General features: G+C 36.6%; 1 protein-coding gene across 7 annotated transcripts in view; it reads left to right on the top strand.

Annotated features, from left to right (window-relative positions):
* SLC4A4 (solute carrier family 4 member 4) overlaps window positions 1-21,521 on the top strand; it is a 306,370-nt gene that overhangs the window by 152,488 nt on the left and 132,361 nt on the right. For 3 of the 7 annotated variants that reach the window (XM_016132911.2, XM_016132912.2, XM_016132910.2), the window contains one exon: window positions 2,727-2,822. The exons of the other annotated variants lie outside the window; for them this stretch is intronic. In XM_016132911.2, the coding sequence (XP_015988397.1) occupies window positions 2,727-2,822 (96 nt within the window). The remainder of the gene's footprint in view (window positions 1-2,726; window positions 2,823-21,521) is intronic. 7 annotated transcript variants of the gene reach the window in all.

The raw sequence follows: 21,521 nt of genomic DNA, 5'->3' as shown, positions 1-21,521 counted from the left end.
CAAATAGACATTTCTAGGCATGTATTTATAGGTGAAATATTGCTGTAATATTGGGTTAAAGTTCTTGGCTGAAAGTGTGGAATGCTTGGTTGGGCTAATAACAATTTGAACATACAACAGTGCAATCCTGAAAGAGTCCTAAAACTTCAACTTGAGTAAAATTAATTTTATTCTTAATAGGACTATAAAAAAATCACTGCTGGGGCAGTATTTTGGTCTTTTTGCATGACGTAAGTAGGGACACCCTCTTCCCTTGAACAAATTTGGGATCGATGGTTTTGGACAAGTCAATTCTCAAGGGAAACATGAACCATTAGAAAAAGTTCTCCTCACAACATCTTCTTCTGCTGTCTGGATATTGGAAAATATTACTCAAAAGTCTTTAGAGCTATGTCTTTTCCCAAGTCCCAATCTTATAAACCAGTTTTCACTTTGTTTCACCTGAAGTCAGGCAAAAGTGATTTAAAAAGAACATGTAAGATAGTAGCAAAGCTAAGTTGTTTGTTTTGTAGCTTATGTATAGAAGACGTATAGTAAAAGCATTATTCGGAAAAGATGTATAATAACATATCATTACCATGGTATAATTATAGAAAGTTCGGCTCCGGCTTTGGGAACAAATTTTCAAAATTTTATCTTCAGAGTAAATTTGTGTAGAGGAAAGAAGCAACATGAAAGGGTTACAGAGTTTATATCTCTGCACGAAGTACGCATAGTGTCCAACAAATCAAAATGTTGCAGTTTGCCAGTATAAGTAATAGATGCCGTGAGCTTCCCAGTTTTCATGATGGTAAGCAGCCAGATGGTTCCAATCATCTTTGCTAAAACACAGACGCCAAGTCTCTATGGGAAGTTTCATTTTCATGCTTGTCTTTGGGTCCAGGTTCTTTGCTTGTATGTGCTAGGCTCCGTTCCACTGTCCCCTTGATGGTGAGGCTTATTGTCGGTGGAGACTGTCTTTGCAAAAAGGAGTTTCCAACATTAGTTCTCAACAAATAACACATTGACATGTTGAATAGAGGAGAGCGAAGCTATTGGGGAAAGTTAGTCATTAGGACCTGAGTTTTGGGGCAGCTGCTGACCTCTTGTATTTACTTTAGGAGCAAGCCATGATGTGTCAGTGAGCTACATACTGATCAGAAGCTAAAGAATGCGAACACCCTTTTGAGTTTGCTTTGCATTATCAACCTTTGTCAGTTCTCACTGATCTGGAATTTCAGTAGTTTCTTGCTTGGGCCTAGGTAAGTGGCTGCCAGTTGTCTAGCTTCTTTCATTTCCTTTACCTATGCCTGCAAGAATATTGGCTCTTTATGCAGGTCTGTAGGTTGTCAAAAGAAATAGGAGGTGAAATTTGGTCAATATGAAAATATATGTTTCCAAATGCCTCCTTCTTGACAAAAGCAAGTTTGGAATAATCTCAACTGGTTCATTTCCCTTTATCATTTTTCTTTGTGCAATAAAGAGTTGCAAAGAAGTTCAATTATGGGAAACAATTAAAAATTCAGATTGCAAAGAGAAGACATCAGATTTGCTTCAAACAGGTGCTGGCACAGATGGCCTGCTCACAAATGCTGGCTTTATTTACAGCATTTAAACACAGACAGATAAATTGACAAAAATGTTTTTAGACTCTGTAATGTGCCGAATGCCTGAATTTGGTCATAAACTTGCATTAACTTGTAAATGATTCAATTTAAACTTGACCTCTCAAGTCACCAGTAGCCTTAAGAAGACCATTTGTCTGCCCTGTCATTTGCACATTTGTGTGAATAGATTATTTAATCTTTGCTGGTGCTTTGTGTCTTCTTTGAAGGATAATGATGCCACCTATTTCTTACTAGCCTTGGAGTGAGGCATTTGATGAGAAAAGCACAATCGATGACATGAAACCTAAATGAAACTATCTTCAGGCAGAAGTTAATGATGCTCTCCAGTTGATGAAGACTATCTGGAGGAACCATACTATAAATTTAGCCCACATCATTATGCTGTCTTAAGTGTGGTCTAAGATTGGCACACCAAATATTAAAATTATAGTAAAATAAATATTAAAAGGCACCAGAAAATGAGGACTAATCTGCATTCTGAATGGATTTGTAGTAAAGTATTGATTTATAAATATCCCAGTCTCATGTTTCTGAAGGACTGAAAAACAGGAGGCAAAGGAAATTGAAAAGCAGTTCTATATTCACCAAGGAAAATACTTCAGAATTGGAAGTATGAGATGCTGCTTTCTACCTTTGCACAGGGGATCCACAGGGGATCTGTTGGGTAGATTGTAAGAAAGCTTCTTACTAATATAACATTCCGCCCCCCATGCTTTACAAAACTGTGTAACTTCCTTATGTGTGGTACAAATTATTAACGGTCTCGATCTTACATCTTGAGATTAGTGTTCATTATGTGACTCTTGCCTCTGTATACAATTTGTGTTTTATGTATTAGAATCGCAGGGCAGATTATCCACTAATACTTGGGGAACCGTAACGATTGAATGTAATTTTTTTAGAGCCTTTTTCATTCTGTGTTGGGATTTGTTCCATCAAAAGATGTAGGGTCATGGGAGGGGGTGTGTGTCAATGTAATATGTCATTTTTCTCCTTTAACCCGCTTGTGTGATTTGCTTTAGTATTTTTTTCTTCTTAATTAATGCTTCCATCCTCATCTTTGCTGTGGCTGCTCATGTGTCCTCCTCCTCCTCCTGTCTTCTGCTTCTGACACTAAAGCCCGCAGCCCGCTTGAGAACTCAGTGCCCTGCCTAGCAACCCGCACCTTGGACGATGACCCTCGAGTGCGGCGCACTCCCAGCGTGGGATGGCTAAGTAAGTCAATGACTGGGGGAAGGGCAACATGGTGGTGGTGGCGGGCAGTGGGAGGGCAGGATGATTGGGCTCATGGTTACTGAGTTCAAGCCATCCTCAAGAATGCCTGGAAAGACAAGGCTTATAGACTCCTAAACTCATGGATACTGACTTATTCCTTCTACTACCAAAGGGTGCAGTTATAATGTATTCTCTGGGTGACTTGCCTTCCTTTATCAACCTGAGTACCTTGTTAGGTAGTGGAAAGAGTTTGAGATGCAGGCTTAGGCCCGGCACTGTCAGTGCTCTGTCCGTGGAGTACTTCTTGGAACCTAGTTTCCTCATGAGTATAATGATGCTGGAACTTTTCACTTTAGAGGATTGTAAGGAAGATGCTTGAGGTGAAATCTTTGAAGGTGGTTTGAAAGCATTCAAGGGCTGGGTAAGAGGTGTCCAAAAAAACCCAACTGAATACCTATTATATGCCAGAAAGGAAGTAGGTGCTATGGACAATGAAAAAATAGCATAAAATGGAATCTTTATTTTTTAAAATGAAAAGCTTTGTTAGAGAGATAAGATTTATACTTCTCAACTATAAATTTGGATTTCTATAGTATAAGATTGAGTTAATCTTGCTAGGGTAGGATTGTTGTAAGATTTAAATTAAATTAGAAATATGTAAAATGTTTACTATATTGCTCAGTAGTCAATAAGTCTAGCATTACTGTTATTAGCAAAGTGCTTATAGGAATTGTTTAAGAAATTGTAGCCATTCTTATCTTCTGAAACTTTTATTTATTCCATGTCAGACATCCTAGACTCTGAAATATTGTTGTGGATAAAGCATCAAGAAAATTGACTAAAATGTTCAGTTTGTCAATAATATGGAAATACAGTAGCTATTTGGAAATCAACCTAAGATCATACCTTGGGTCAGTCCTTCTAAGGAAACACATTTTAGTCATGAGAGAAGATTTTTTTTTATTGTCTATTTATATGATATGGTCTCTTCTTAAACAAACAGCTTTGATGTATAATCTTAATCACCTTCTCCTGGGCTCTTTATTACCTACTACATCAATTCAATAAATTTAATATACACATAATAAATAATGAAGGTATATGAAGTGATGTTAAATCCTGCCGGTTCTGCCTACCTATCCAACCTAATTTTCAACTTTTCTAGTCTAATCAGCTTGTCTTTTTCCTTCTGGCTTATATTGTGGTAAGTTTTACTTCTGTGCCTTCATTGTTTCCTCTGCCCTTCCAAGAATGCCTTTTAAAGAATGCCTAGCCAGAACTATTCAGTAGAGTCTGAATGAAGTTTTATCTTCTTTATAAAATAGATCTCGTAAACACAGAAAATCTTTCCAGGTCTTAAAATTTCATAGCTTCTGTTGTCTGTGTGTCACAATTGAAGATTTACTATATATTGTTTGATATTCTCTGATGCTTCATTGTTCGTTTTTTGTTTTTTTTTTTTCATTTCAATTACATTAAAAAGCTCCTTTAGGACAAAGGCTATATCTCACGCTTTGTGTCTCCTTCAGTGTAGTGTAGGTACTTGAATCATGCGAGTTGTACAGTAAACAATTTTCGATCCTTGACGTATCGATATTTCATTAAAAGCAACCAGTAACTCAGTTTTCACTAAGGCCCACTTGGGTCACAGTAAACTGTTAACCAGAAGTGAATGTTGTTTACCTGCAAAAAGTATTTCCCTGTATTTCTGCTCATCCTTGTCTGATGTATTTGATTTCCAGTTTATTCTAATAGTTAATGTGTAATTATTTTTCAAAAACACTGCTAAAAATATCAGCTAAAACACAGGTTTGTGACCAAAGTTTTAATAATTTAATCTTTCAATATTAGCAAGATATTTTCAGGCTTAGTGTAATTTACAAAAACTACCTTTAAAAAGCTACATTTAAAGTTGCTTTCAGGGGGAGTAAGCTCTCATCATTTTTACATTGTGTGTTTTTAATCTTAGTTGTCACCTGAGACGGATGTGAGCTTACAGCTCTTATCCATTTCAAATGCTGCCAAGATATTGAATTAGAAATTGGAACAAAACCAAAACTGATTTTCTCGTACAGATCTTACCGTCTGGTCTGAAACCAGGCTGGGCCACTGAAAACAAAAGAGAAGCTTTTACCTCTACTTTTCAGGACAAACTAATACCCACCTAAATGCTTTGGCATTATTAGAGTGTAGGAGCAGACGCTATCTGGTGGGTCCAGAATGGCCCTTTACTCTTGCACTTACCTGTGAATTCAGTTTGATGTCTCACAGCCAGCATCCTCTAAGCCCTTAGAAATCAATTGTGGCCTTTTGAGGTTATTGGCAGTTGAGATCAGCTGTTCAGATTCTTAGGCCTTAACTTCAAAGAAGGAAGTGAGGTTTAGGGTTTTTTCCTGCCATCTTCTGCACATTCTGGCATCTGTGTTCACTTTGCTTTGTGTTGTGTCAATCTATCTAGTTTTTAAACCTACCAGGCAGGGATCTCCTGGTTCGGTTTTGTGTTTTGCTTTGTAAGTACTTATCCAGTGTTTCATATTATTACTATCGTAGGTATAATATTAGATAATACAATTTTTTTTTTTCTGTGAAGAAGAATCTATAACTAGATTTTTATTTCAACCTACAACCAGGTTACATAGTTAATGTTAGAGTTGACGGAACTAAATTATAAGTGGAACTCTTTTGCTTAAAAAAAAAATCATATGTTTTTATTTCCTCTTGGAGATTTCTGGAATTAGCAATTAGAGTCTTTCAACTGTGGAAAGTTTACTAACTAAATAAAAAATGATAATTTTCTGTGGCTCTAGAGTTTTCTTAATAAGTTTTAGAATTAATTTAGAGAAGCAGTGAACAAGTGAGTTCACTTTAATAAGTTCAAATCAACAACTACTCACTGAACTCTTACTCTTCCAGTTCCATAGTCCAGTTGGAGAGAAGGAGATGAGGGAAGTTCACAGGTAACACAATTGAAAGAGGCAATGGTAAGTGCCACCAGAAGAGGACAAGGGAGACTTTTTTGTCTACTCTCTGAAAATGTTTATGAGAAGAAAGGATAGTGGGGCATAATAAGAGAATTGGGAAAAGAATTCTTCAAGAAAACAGGCTTTTCAATGGGCCTTAAAGGATGGGTTGTAATTCCATAAATGGAGATTGTGAGAAAGGCAGGTGAGACATTGAAAGGTGATGTTAGTCTGAGAAAAAACTATGAAAGGTCGAGAAAGTATAAAGGAGAGTTTGTGAGATGTAGAGTAAGTTGGCATATTTGATTAGTAAAGCCAGCATGAAAATGGAATATGTTGGGATTAAAGTGACATAGTAATTGAGCTGTTTTATGGAAGGACTGTGAAAGATTTTCAGCATGGTCAGACTGTGTACTAGGGAAATTAATCTGCCAGAGTTATTTGAATGGAATAGAATGAGGAAAGGCCTTAGGTAGGGAGAAAGTTAGAAGGTCCTTGCAGTAGACCAAATGGAGAGAATGAGGATCTGGGGTAGAATCGTGACTGTGGAAATAGAAAGAGGGGATGATGCAAGAAATGGTACCGAGATGGCATCTGGAGGAGTTGGCAATCGATCAAATGTTAGGAGGGGAAGAAGAAGGAATCAGGTTTTGAGCTTGCAGTCAGGGAGATGATAGGAAACCGTTCATGGGAAAAGGTAATGGGATTTACAATAACGACACCTCAGATTTCTGCACTTGTTATGCATGCATGCTGTGACCACCTTGGAAGATATATTTCATTAAGAGATTTTTAGATGATTTATCATGGCCGAAGACTCTTTTACATCTCTGCTTCGTTATCACATTCTCAGCTTAGTTTTTCATATCCATCTACACCTAACTTTGGAATGGAGAATTACCATCACAGCTCAGCTATCTTTATTGCTTGTTGGATTTAGAGTGTTTTTATCTTGATTCCAAGCATTTCACTTTCCATACCTATATTCCTTTTTTTCAGCAGGCCCAAGATCTAGGCTTGTTCTTGATTTTAAATATTATTTGGGTCATTTATTGTACCATTCTCACATACATTTTTGGCTTTTTAAAAGGCAAAAGGAAATCCAAGAACAACTTTCAAAATTCTCTCACTATAGCTTTTCATAGTCGTAAATTTCAAAAGATTGTAGGAAATAAAATATTTTGGCAACCTGACATCTACTTTCAGACTTTTGAGTTAACATAAGACATTCAGAAAACTTACATAGTATCCAAGAATGAGTTAAAACATTCTTCAAATGCAGACAATGCAGAGAATCCAAGTGGAGAAAAAAATAAACTTAGAAATTCTGTTATATGTCAGAGTACTGGGAAGTTGGAGGAGATTTCAAGAGGCACAGATTTGGAAAATCTTTGACAATCTGCTGGAATTATAAAATAGAGTTCTCTCCCCCTTCCCTGCCCCAACACGGAGGGTTTGAGATTTGTGAACATTCAAACTTGCGCTTCACAAAATGGTAATATGTGAACTGTGTTCATGTTCACATTCTTCCTCTCTTCACCCAGTCTTTCCTTTTTCCTCAACTTCCTGTTCCTAACCATCTCTCTCCCTTCTTTTAGACTTGGAACCTTAGAGTCATCTTTGATTATGCACTCTCTCTACTACTCTATGTTGAGTGAAACACTGCATCTGTTAAATGTTTCCTCTGTACTGTTGCTTGTCTCCTTTCTAGTCTTACTGTCATTGCTTTTGTTCAGGTTCTTATTTCCTTTGCTTCCTCTAATTCAATAGTCTGTTATCTGGGGTCAGTGTTTATAGTTGGACATAAACAATTGTGTCTGACAATTTGCTTTCCAGTAAATCTTATCAGACCTGGCCGATAAGTTACCTTGTCCTGTGGAAATGGTCGATGTCTATTCTGCATCTCAAACAACATCCATATCCCTGGGTCTGACATTCAAGGACCATTGCACAGTGACCTAAAGTTGAGTAAGCAGTATTTCCTGCTATTATATTTCCCTTTATTTATATTACGTTTGGTAGCTCCCTACCATTACTTGAATTTGCTAGGTGCTTCCCTCTGCTAGTGTCTTTGTCTTGGGTATTCTTTCCACTTGGAATACAAAACTTTTTGTCAAAATTCTGCCCATCCTTCAAGGTCCATGGTTTCCTTTAAACCTTCCCAACTTGAGATACTCTGTACTGATCTTGAACTCTGAAAGCGTCTTTTTTGAGACTCCTCACATGACATTTATCTCATTTTGTTTTGTGTTATACTGTGTGGGTACATACCTCATTGCTTCTATTAGCTATATATTTCCTAAGATCAAGACCTGTGTCTAATTCATTTAGGTACCCTCTGTCACAGGGATGGTCAATGGACCACATCTCACCTGCCTCCTGGTTTCGTAAATAAATTTTGCTGGAACACAGCCATGGTCATTAGTTTATATATTGTCTATGGCTGCTTTCATGCTACAATGGTAGAGTTATGTAGTTGCAACAGCTATCATATGGCCTACAAAGCCTAAACTATTTACTAGCTGCTCCTTTACAGAAAAAGTTTTCAGTCCTTGCATTATAGTTCTAGTTCTCAAAGTGGGGACTGAGGAGCCCCGGGTATCCCCGAGACCCTTTCAGAGGGTTTGAAAGGTCTTTGGATTTTCTTTATATCATTCAACCAAGACAATATATCTCAACAGATTGAGCACAGAAGCAGACATGGGAATCCAGCTATATTTCATTAACCCATACATTTCAGTGATTTGTAAAAATGTGAAACAATGCCATTCTTTGTGCTAAATTTTTTGTCTTGAAAAATAGTTATTTTTATACAATACATTACTTATGTTAACATACAATGGGTTTATTAATGTTATTTAAATTAATAGATTTAGTTTTAATTTCTAACATGGTAAATATTGAGAGATATAACCCAGATAGGCACTCTTAATTTCTAAGTGTGTCCGTGTCCTGAGAAAAAAATGTTTGACAACTTTTATTTCATTGTGTCTAGTAGAATGCCTTGTACATAACAGTGAATGTTGAATGAATGAATGAATGAGTAACAGAACCAAATGATTCAAATGTAAAATTGAAGCACAGTGGTAATAATTGAAAGTATTGAAAGGGAAGTAAGTAAGAGCCATTAAGAAATGATGTCTACTATGTGTCTGTGGCTTCGAGTCCCTTTTTCCTCCCAGAGAACATTGATGAGGCATAGAGGAGTGAGGATGACTTGAAGGGGTAAGAAGAGCTGGTTTTCCTGACCGTCTTTCTTTGCCACTTTTATGACAACTAATAGTAACTGTGGGCTGGATTGTGCTAAAGTGACAATTACCCCCAAACATCTCAGTTACTGAACACCACAGTAATTTCTTACTCATACTACTTCATATTTAATGTGGAACTTCAGGGAGTTCTGCTCACCATTGTTAGTCAGGATCCAGGCTCCTGGAAGGCTTCTTTCAATACATGCTTCCACAGTCATTGTAGCAGTGGGGAAGAGTTATGGTGACTCACAGGCTGCCTCTTTAACTTCTGCCCAGCCATGACACATGTTACTTTCACTCATATTTCATTCGCCATGGTGCCACATGTCCACACCTAACTTCAAAGAATTGGTATCCTACCATATGCTCAGAAGGTAGAGATTAGTTGGTAGACAGTACTAATGACAACCTTCCAGTCATAAGAGAAATTGTAGCCTTAACTTTGGAGGGTGCCGTCTTGGAAGTGCTGATAGAATGGTAAAGCTATCTGCATATCCTTATAGGTGGTGGATAGGGCTTTTCTCATAGTGAAGGGGGGCTGGAGTTACTAGTTCAAGGTCTACTGAAGAACCACTGGGGCTGTGGTTTTATGGGGGACTTCTGAGGTAGACTAGATTAATTTGAAACTGATGGAGAGTCTTTTGTGCAAATATACACTAAGCCACCCTTATTAGACCAAACAATGTCTGGATTTAATTCTTGGAGACAACTTAAGATCTAACTTGCTTGGATTAGTATGTCTGTAAACATGTGAGTGAAGGGACTGGAGGAAAAGCAAAAGTAATAGTCTAGCTGCAAATATCAATTTCAAAGTTAATAATGAAATTTCTTCTTGGCAGCAAGAAGTAGAATTTTACTGATGAAAATTGCTGGCAGAATCTTCAGAAATATGGCTTTTCTTTCTGTGGTAAACTGAATGTTTATGGTGTTTAGAGTTGTTCTGGTAATTCAGGTCCCAGTTCTATTTCCCTTAGTGCATTCTTCATCTCAGTAGTTCCTCATCCATCCCTTGTCAGTCTAAAAGCCCCTGTCATCTCAGACCCTTCTTTGTCCTTCATCCTCCACACTCTTCTGCCGTTTTCCCTCCTGTTCATTCATGCTCTTCTCTGACTCCATTACAACTGCTTTGCTTCAGATCCTCATCATCTCTTGTGAAAACTACTTCAATACCTTCTGTTTCCCTAGACTTCATTTTTACTTCTGTAAATTCAACCTTTGCAACTGCCAGAAGGACCTATCTAAGTCACCAATGCAAACTTATCATCCCTTTGCTCAAAAACCTTGAGTGACAGCTCTCAAGCCCAACCTCCCTAGCCTTGCTGATATTTAGAAGATCAAGCCCAGTGTTTTAACCTGTGAGGCCATCTGCTTAACTCTCTAGTCATCTCTTGACGTTTCCACTCTGGTACAACAAGCTCCAGTAATATTTGGATTCTCATGTACTTATATTTCATACCTCTCCATCTCTGTTCCAGTTTTTCCCACTTGACCTGATTAAATTGAACCTATTCTTGAAGCTCTTGTTTCTTCAAGTAGAGTCTTTCCATTTCTCTTTTTTCCCTCCATCCCACCAAAAGGCCTCTCCCTCACTTCTGCTCTCATTTCTACTGCCCTTGCTTTATCATCATACCACAGTACAAGTGTGTTTTCTTCATTGTTGGCAAAGTACTCAAAGGCCATATCCTATTCATCTTTGAATATCCATTGCCAAGTACAATGTTGCTTACTTAGTAGATGTTCAATAAATCTTGGAGTGGACTAATTCATCCACCTGAATGGATGAATTATTTGCTAACCAGACCTGCTCAGTCACATTTCTATCTCTTTTTCCCTACAAGGTTAGTATGGACAAGATATGTGTTTATGATCTTTAAGAGTTTTGCCAATCTGAAAACAAACTAGAGGATAAATAGAATATGTAGCATCTACTTAACCAGAATGTGTAGTATCCATTTGCTGGAGACAAACTTTTTGGCTATTGGGCACTCATGGAAGAAATGACAACAGACTTCTCAAATTCATCTATATTTTCTTATTCGTATGACTTAATTTTCTTTCCCTTTTTCTTTTTTGGCGAGGGGAGGTGGTGGTGGTGTAGGGAGTTATTATTGGTCCATGAATTGTGATTCTTCTTGCATAGATTGAGGTTCTTCTGGAGAAAATTGATTTGTTCATCACTTAGGGTCTAACATAGTGCCTGACACACAGACCACTTCATTAATATTATTGATTAATTGAACACTTACCCTGAAAATGAGAGAAAAGGATAACAAACAGAAGTTATGTGAAAACTTAAAGCAGGAATAATATTTAAAAATTTGTTAGATTATAGTCATCACATCACCCTACACTAACCAACCTCAGTGGCATCAGGAAGCTCTTTTATTTTTATGTGTCTTCTGATAGTTGTAAACTTTGAGAACTGGATTCCTGGCCTGGGGGCTCCATTTGTTGCTGACTAGATCATTCTATCTATGGTTGTGGTAGCACTACCAAGGTAACTGTGACTACTACTAGCTGTCATTTATTCAACCCAGTGCTATTTCACTTAATCTTCACAAAACATTCTATGAAATAAGCATCACTGACCCCTTGTTATAGATAAAGATGCTGAGGCTAAGTGGGGTTCAGTATGGAAGTATGAACGGTTGCATTAAGTATGGTTATGCTATGTAGTCATGAGACCTATTCCCTAATGTTGTGGCTCTCTCTCTTCCAGGCAAATATAAAGACTCTACTTCCTCACTCATTTGAAATTAGGTGTGACCACATAATTTGCTTTAGCCAGTGAAACCAGCAGAAGTGATGGGTGTCATTTCCGGAAAAAGCTGGTAGGGCCAGTACGTGTTTCACTAGTCACTTTTCCTTAAACCAGCAGTGTTCTAGAGAGCACCTGATCCATACATCTAGATTCCGGCCTTAGAACAAAGTTACAGAACCAAACCTCCAGCCAGTGTATAATGGATATTATCATGAGTGAGAAATAAATCGCTGTTTTAAGCCTTGAGAATCCGAGATTGTACTTTTACTGTAACCTCGCCTATGTGGCAGGAGTCTTTGAGGTCCCGGTAAGTGGGGGACAGAGGTTTGAAATCAGGTGTTTAGACTTTAGATGATATGATCACTTGTTATTTATTTCTTTGCTTTTCATTCTCTCTGCCCTCAGGTCTTTTTATTTTCAGCTACAGATAGTGCTCTTGTCTGCTAACAAGAGATGTGGACACTGTTGACTCAGAGTTTTATTGTTTTAAGTCAGAAAATGAAATTCCTGGTATTTCTCAATGAGAGGCAGAAAGTCAGCTTTCAGAAGTGTAATTTTCTGGGATGGTTCTGTTTTCTAAGGCCCATTCTTATCAACTCCAGGAAGCAGCTGAAGCTCACAAATTATTATGAGCTGTGATCAGTTTTTGCCTCAGAAAGAGCCATATACTGCAGTGGGTTCTGCAAGTAGTAACCATGGTTACAAATCAAAGAACAGTCTTGTTAGGTGAATATATTGGAAAGACTAATATCGGCATTCTTTATGAGGAAGAAGACCAGGAAAATCCAATTATAATGACAAGTTTTTACCTCAATAAATGTCTTGCTTTAAAAATCGATTCTTCTAGCACACACTTAAGCTGGGGTCTGTATTTTAGAAATTGTCGTAGGTGTCAAGATTGAATCATTTCTTCAGTTTCTAAAGGACATCTTTGAATATTTTTGTCTCACTTTCTAAGGAAGTGCCTAGAGCTTGTAAGAAAGCGGCATTTTCTTTTAACTAGCTAGTGGCTAAAGCCATGTAGGTTATTATTATTTGTAATAATGTCAGTGATAGTGGTGACTTTTGTTGTCAATAAGAATGATTATTATTCCCTTGGATTGGGAGTATCCCTTTCTCATTATTGGTGGTAGTTTTGTTATATCCAGTTACAGTGATAGAGTTTTTGGGTGTTATATTGATTCCTGTAAATTGTCAATTCATTCATTCAATTAAATATTTTAAATGGTAATCTTTGCATATAAATACCATATGATTTCACTTAAATGAAGAATTTAAGGAACAAAAATAACAAACTAATCAAAGACAGACTCACAAATATAGTGGACAATTTGGGGACGGACAAAGGGGAGGAGGATTAGGAAGCTGGGAGAATGGGGTGAAGGGTTAAAGAAGTACAAATTAGTAGTTAATAGTTGGTCTCAGGGATGGGGAGCATGGCAGAGGGAATGCAGTTAACAGTAGTATGTTAAGTAGGTGGAGGGCCAGGGAGGGAGGGAGCAATTGGGGGGATCATTTTATGAACTATATAGATGTCTAACCAATGTAGTGTATACTTGAAACTAATTTAAATAAATAATAAAGTAAATACTAATCTTTGGCCAATGCTCAGCTAAGAACTGGGAAAATACAATGAACAAGGCTGACACAGTCCCTACCCTCAGAGACCTACTGGTTTGACCTGTTTTTATCAAGGGGAGGGCGATGTTTGTGATAAGCATCCTGAGTAAAGTGGGAAGTGCTTGTAGAAAGAGTGAGACAAGTCGGAAGGAGAAGAATGAGAACCTAGAGACCATGCAGGGGGTGATCAGACAGTGAGAGATCTGACTCAGCTAAGGAGTGTTGATTAGAGGAATCAGAGAAAAGAGCGGCTTCCTTAGTTCACGAGTGCTGGCTGGCTTAATACAAACACGTAGAGGAAAGTGGACTTTGCTGCTTCAGGGAATGGGTGAACATTGTAGGGGAGAAGATATTGACTTGAGACTCCTGATGTTTTAGAAAGGGATTTGAGTATATTTTTATTTTCATGATTTATGGACTTCAGTGATTTTCCAAAAGGGTCAGTGATCAGATCCAGGTTCAGGCTGGTAAAGCCTAGTTGACAAGGATATAGTCCTACTCTTTCTGATTAGGATGCAGAGTTTTCCCATCCTGGAACCTTTGTTTACAAGCTTGGGAGGGAATGAGGGCTGCAGGGCCTAATTCTCCAGTGCTAGAGAATTATAAAAGTAAAGAAGGGCCTCTACTTATGTACATCTACCATTAAGGCTGTGAATATATGAGGATGTACATTATTTCTAAAAAGTTATGTCTATTTAAATGAAAGCCAGCTCTTTCTGAGTATGTGTGTGCTTTGGTTGGCACATATAGTCTCTTGGTCTATCCACATGCTGCTACTTACCTGGGAAATTAAAGTGTTTTATCACATGTAAGAATGAACTTTACTACAATGAAATTAATTGCCTCATGAAGTGGCAGATTTCCTGTCATCAAAAGCGTATAAGGAACATTAAGATATTGGCTCTGTCTGATGTTATAGGAGAAAAAGTGCTTGGTAAAGAACTTGGTAATGATCTCTAGGAGTCCTCTAATTCTGTGATTCTGTGAGCCACATCTATAATAACATACCCAACCTTCCAGAATATTTACCCTATAGGGCATTTAAACTTATTATACCATCTGCATTGTATTCCTGCTGCACAGATAATGTATAACTGTGAGAAAATTCCAGTAGTACTATACTGGAGGAATTTCTGAATCTAAAGTTTTGATACTGATACAAGTCATTACTGATATGAGCTTCTTTCTCATTCTCTGCTTCACCCCCCCACCCCCTTTAATCTTGGTTCAGCAGAAAATAGATTTTTTTACAACGTACCTTTGCCCACTGATTTAAGCAGTCTTTAAATAGCATAACTAGATCCAATTAAGCATCCTTTTTTTTTTTTGATTAATGTTTAATGCTTCACATATTTTACCATTTGCTCCTTTTGCCACCCCATTCACCCTCCACACCGCTTTAGTAGTAAATATAGAAAGGCATATATTGCCCTCAAATTAGAGTGATAGGTGCTAGAATGAACTAAGAACACAGTCTCTTGAGAAAACAGTAGAGATTATCTGAAGAACTTTCTATCACTGTGATGTAACATGCATAAATAAGCTAGGTACATATTGCATAGGTTTCTCCAGTAAATAATAACTCATGACCTCCGTCCTTGGTGAGACATTTAACACTTGCTAGATACTCTCAGACTTTGGTTTGCCTGAAGTCACCTCATACCCTCTGTGTGATGAATAACAGCTACCTTTAGGCCTCAGCCATCATTTTTAAAGTCTTCTCAGATGTTTTCAACCCTAGCCACAACCTTCCATTTCTCTGAACTCATCTCTTTAGGCTGGAAAATTATAAATGGTGGCATCCTACAATGGCAAATGTAGTTCACTATTTCCTGAATATCTTGAGTTCAGGAGAAGTTTATGTACATGTAGTTGCAGGCCAAAGGGAAGGAGAAAAAAAGACGACAATGTATATTTACTGAACATCTGTGGAAAACCCCTGCACTATCATACCATTTGGAACCTTGATTTCACTTTGGCTGGTTTGTTTAAAAGGAGAAAATGAATGTCTGCGCAAGTGCACCTCATGCACCCTGACTTTGCTCTTGTTCATACTTGTGGCACTTAAATGTGGAGAGTTGTCAGGACTGCTGGGAGGATAGAGGCCCAGAGGTGTCCTGGAGGCTGCTCTCTAAGTTGTGGGTGACCTATGATCATCGATTGCCCAATGTGTATTAACTAATTGGATATGTGTCAGCAAGGCCATGAGGAATTACTGCACAAGGAAGCCAATTTAAATGGCTTTTTTCCAGGTCATATTTTGTGAGCCATAAATAAGGAACAGGGAGAGATGGGCTACATTTATTACTGGAGGCCCAGAGAATGTGTCTATTACTCTTTTAAAGTTTTATATCTATGTCCACGTCTGTACCTATACTTATATCCAATACTAATAAACTATATTTATATCGATATCGATATTGACATTCTTATATATATATTTATTTGGCTGCAGATACAGGACTATGTTAAATGGCTTGCTTTTCTGCACATGCTTTTTATTTCTGCATATTCTTTTCAGGTATGGGTTTTTGCTGACTAAAGCTATAGATGTGAATCTTTGATAATTCAGACAGAGCCTTTAGGAAAAATTTCCCATGCTGTAATTTAAAATACAGTGTAAGCATTATTTCATGGAGCATGTGAAAACTACTTACAAATTGATTTTAAACTTTTAAATGTTAATCTCAATGTTTATATTAAATTTGATTTAACTCCCAAGGTTGTCTACTAGTTAATAACTTTTCAAATTAATCTCAGGTACTTAAAAATAATAAAAGTAGACTTAATTCACATCATATGAGAAATAGACATATATATATTTCTAAAGTATTACATGTAAATGGTTATGGAATTGAAGAACACAGGACTCTTAATGAAAACAAACTCCCCTGCTTCATATTCCCTATTCCAAGGCCTTCCCTTAAAACAATCATTTTTAACTCTAAACTGTTTCCAATTTTTTTCTTTTAGTTTTGTCATGTGTATCTTCATATCTCTATATAATAAACTTATATTGCTATTTCTGATTTACCAATCTTAGCTATCATCTGTTAATTCTTTGCTAGAAAAGGTTTTCCTGTTTTGTACAAACATTTTTTCCTCCTTCAAATATTTTTGTATCATTATTCTTAGATCCATTATTTATTATATTTGTAATTTTAATGATCTTTAATTGTTCATTTGTATTTAAGGGAGAGGATTTTTTTTTAAAGATTTGTTTTTGAGTGAGTAGGAAGTGTTATCCTGAGGTGTCCCCTAAGTTCTAGAATTCAGAAGACTTTGCTTTGAGGTATAAACACCTGCACTAATATGCTGGTCTTTTCCAAACACTTTTGCATGGAGCCCTGTGGTGTAAACGTCTTGACTGCTAGGTGTTCTGCCCATTGGGGTGGTGTTAAAGGTTCTCAGCATAGACTTTCCATAAATTTGTTCTTTTCAGCCTTCATTATGTTTGACCTCTTCCCATTTGGAGCTTCTTTAGAGTTTTGCAGGGAGTATCTTCTCTTTTTTGACCACTTGCCTCTCTGCACATATTTTACACTGCAATTCCTATTTAGAGTAAATAGTGTAAGGTTAAGTTCTCCATCTATTCTTCTTCCAGTGAGTTTTTAAGTCTCTTGTTTCTGTTGGTCTTCTACCAGTTCTTTTAATTGATATGGTTTTATATGTATTTTTTGTTTTTAGTAATTTTTTTTACGCTATCATTTTAAAAGTGGCCAGGAAGAGACAAGGATAAACTCTTTTGATCAGTCATATACTAAGTTGAATTGGTAGCCTTTGTAAGTTATTTTAAATTTAGACAGTTCATCAAGTCAGAGAGTTTCTCCATAAATCTGAATTAGCACAATTTTACTATATCTTGGATCTGGTATCTACATATAGATGCAAGAGAGTAGCTCAACAAATGAAATCAGGTACTGCTACTTGTGCTTGGAATGATTAACTTGGCTTAGGGGCAAGTAAAGTCACTTTGGGTCAGCGCCTTTTTGGAAGGAAGGGCCAGAGAGCTGTCTGTTTATTGCTGTCATAGACTGCCCTTGGTCTTTCTCACATACCCTTTTATTAGCTAGATAGGCTCATTGATGACATTGCTCTTTTTCTATTTTTGTGAGATAAAGTCACGAATTATTTTATGTGCTTCTACCTATATTCTTTGGGCAGAATAACTTTTTATTCATAGGTGTGTGTGTGTGTGTGTGTGTGTGTGTGTGTGTGTGTGTGTGTGAGATACAGACAAAGATCTGTTATAGGATCACAAATGCCATACATAATCACAAGGACCACAGATTCCTTGAAGTACTTAATGGGGCTCTCCTTTCTAGTCCTTGTTTGTTTCTGAATGTTTCCTCAACTAGCAGAGATTCTTTAACTGTCTTTTTGTGTGTCTGTGTATAGAAAGAGAATGCAATATATATTTTTTAATTAAACTATCTACTTTAGAGTAGAATAAAAACAAAGCACCCAGTACAATATTATTAGGATGGGAGTCTCCATGGTTAGAGCATTTTGCTTTTGCTGGTTAACACTTAAAAAGAATGAGAAAAGATGAAATTGACCTTGAGAAGTCTAAGACCTAACACTGAGTCATGGGAAAAGCCCAGAGAGTAGACAGAAGACTCAAAAACAAGAGAGAGCAGAGTCAAGGAAGTTGGGGTTAGATAGGTTACCAAAAGGAGTGTGGACAGCAGAAGTCTCAAAAGGATAAGAATGGTCTTTAAAAGAATAGTCTCTGTGAGGACACATTGCGTAGATGTTTATTATGTTGTGATTTGTCCTCTGCATACTTCTCTTTCTAGAAGGACGTACTCTTCATTTTCTTTGCCCTATATACTAGAGATGACTTCAGCTTCTGGCTAGAACTTTACTCACATACTTTGATAGTTACCCGGATCTTTTGATGTCTTCCTTATTCCTCTAAATTTGCTTTACTTTTCAAGCTAATCACATTCTTTGAATTTTTTCAGTTCCCCTAGATGATTTTCTACCCAAGGCTCTCCCTTCTTTTTGCTGACATCCTGACGACCTTTCTTATTTCTCCTATTATTCTTACCTCCTGATTCTTCCTTCACGGGGGTTTCTTTTTCTCCCCTTTATCGCTTCTCACCTCTGTTCCACTGCTGACTGACAGCTCTTTAGCCAGTTTGGCAGAGTCTTTCTGTTCTGTTAGTTCTGGGCCAGCTACAAACTTCTTCCTTATTTATTTTAAAGCTTTCCAAGTCTGAAGGCTCCTGGAGTGTGCACACAAAATTTCTCTCCATAGGAAATGGACTTTGAACAGTAGTGTTTATAGTAGTAACTTGGAATAGAGGTAAAATGATACCCAGTTGCTATTATTCATTCATTCACAAATATTTATTAAGTACCACTGGTGCCAAGTTCAGAGTATACCTGTGAACAAGACAAACCAAGAGCCCTGGCTCTGGACTCTTGGAGTTTACATTATATTAAATCATAAACAAATTAACAACAAAAGTCTCTAAATAAAACAAAACAATTAGAATTAAAATAAGCCAAAATATTCAAACTGATTTTCTCTTAGTTATGAAATCCCTTCAAAGAACTCCTTCTGACAATATTTTTAACTTTCTTTAGTCTAATATTTACATTTCAAATATTTCTGTATTTAATTTGGAGGTGGGGAATAAGAATGGATTGAAATTTTTAATGAAATATTTATTATTGTTTCTGGTGGGGATAGCTCTTGATATTCTGTTCTTGTGGAAGACTGGAAAACTGCTCTGACAAAATCCAAGTTTATCTTTTAGCCATTCCTTCTAGACTTTCTTAAACTTATTGCAAGTATATCCCAAATGATTTATCCTCCTTGTCTCATTATATTTCTGATTTAGTTGTTGAATTGGGTAGAAATTGCAGTTGGAGTAACTGAAATGTGGAAAACTAATGTGGGAATAATGAAGAATTGGCTACGTGATTATTGTGGAATTTTAAAAACACTTGGCTATGACTATGAATTAGGACATTCAGAAGTATGTGGCATTATTGCTTGTATAATTACATTGCTATTATTTTTAACATACTTTCTTCTTTGTCATAGAGCTGTGGTTTTAGGTAGCCATTTAATCTCAGTGGCAAACAGAGTAATTGAGTGCAATATTTTCATCCCTATTTTTTTCTTTATAAAAATGAAAAAACAAAGAAATGTAATTTCCATTTTTGGAATGTACAAAATTGGAATGGTGTTTAAAAGCAAAGAATAGTCTCTGTGAGCACTCATTGACATAGATGTTGGCATAGCTAAAATTGGCAACCAAGAACATTTCTACCTTAAACATTTTTAGTAATATTATATTGCACATAATTGCCATGGAAATAGAGTATATTCTTTGTGGTTATACATTAAATTTTCTCTTTATTAGAAATGATGTTTATGTGTTCATATAAATAACAGAGGCAATGATTCAGTATTAATAGATACAGATTTAAATTTGCCACTTGCTGTGTGACCACAAACTTAACCTTCAAGTTCATTTTGTTTATGTATAAAGTGGTAATAATAATACTAACCTCAAAGTATTTATACGAGGATTAAGGTAATGAAATTAAAGTACATAGTATTCAAAAAGATTAGTTGACCCTTAATGTTAGATGTAGATATTTCCTAGTTAGATGTGTTATGTCAACAAAGAGGGTAAAAAGAATATCAGTGAGTCAGTGGGGGACAGAAGACATTAGCATACATTCTTCTGCAACTACATTTATTATTAGTCTTGTGGTCCTAAGCAGTTCAAGTCACACCTATGGCCTGAATTTTCGGACATTAAGGACCAGATTCATTTAAAAGTCCATTATATGTAAATTACTATAGTTATTTTTATGTTAAAATATTATTGAATTATTATTGAGAATAAAAAACCTGGTTTAATTCATAACCCATCTTGTGATCTTGTGATCTTGTCCCTAGATTCTCTATTGGCTTATTATAAAGGTATGAGGTTTGTATGTGAGAGTTTATGTGTCATTACATTACATACATATTTACATTTTTATCTAATGTGTCTACATTTAAATATCCTCTTCCTATGCTGTACATTCTCCTCACCCTTTTTTATTGTATCCAATAGATACAATTGCAAAAGATCTTGTGAACTGCTACATGTGTGCTAAAGAATAACAATGATTTTCAAACAGTGCAGAATGCAATTAATTTTTATAGACGACAGTATGTACCTGCCAAGTCCGTACTTTGAAAATGAAATTGTTTTTGATTGTGTGAAACTGCTTGAAAATGTGATTTTCCAAAGCTTTTTTTTTTTATTGCAGAAAAACAGTGATATGGGAATTAATTATAATTATGCACTCGAGGCTCGTTCTCTTTTTTCTTTTTTAAAAATTGAAGCTTAAAAAAAACAAGTTTCTTTGGACCAAGAACAGTGATAAGACAGTTCTATTCCCTGGATTTTAGATGGAAAGTGGTAGCTTTGAGTAAAGGAATCGCTAACTGCACAGGAAGTTGCATACTTTAGGGGAGCCTCAGAAACACCTTTTTGGTACAAGCTGACATTTTCCTCTACTACTCCACTCACTCGGAATTGTAGGATAATGAGTTTACATTATGGGCCAAAACTATAAGTAGAAAGCACTAATTTATTCTGACAATGTGTCTTATTGAATATCAGGTGTAAAATATTCACCACAGAATGTCGTTAGGGACCTGTTGTTAGGGACCAGCTTCATAGATTAGCTAAAGTGCCACATACAAACTTCTGATTCCCAGATATAACCTGGTTTGTAATCTCTTTTGGCTCTTACCCTTGTCTTTTTGAATTGCACGATACGTTTCCAGAAAAGGCTGATTAAACAGTGATTTCCTGAAACTAAGTTTTTATTTATTGGATACTGTAGGTAAGGATTTAGAGGAAAAGCCTAGTATGATCATTTTTGTGTGTGTGTGCTTACATTGCAAGGATGCTAATTTAATGATTTGCTTGAGACACGATATTTGAAGCAGTGACTTGGAGGAGAGCAAGGTTATCAGAACTTCTGCTGTGGCTTTGTCACCTTATCTATGCACCATTCAACTCAGGTTTTGACTAGGAACTCCTCTGGTTAAGATAACTGTTTATTTAGAACAGTTATTCGCAAA

Source organism: Rousettus aegyptiacus, unplaced genomic scaffold (genome assembly GCF_014176215.1).
Source record: "Rousettus aegyptiacus isolate mRouAeg1 unplaced genomic scaffold, mRouAeg1.p scaffold_m13_p_10, whole genome shotgun sequence".
Lineage (NCBI taxonomy): Eukaryota > Metazoa > Chordata > Mammalia > Chiroptera > Pteropodidae > Rousettus > Rousettus aegyptiacus.
Note: the sequence above shows the minus strand (reverse complement) of the source record. Positions and strands in the feature narration are given on the sequence as shown.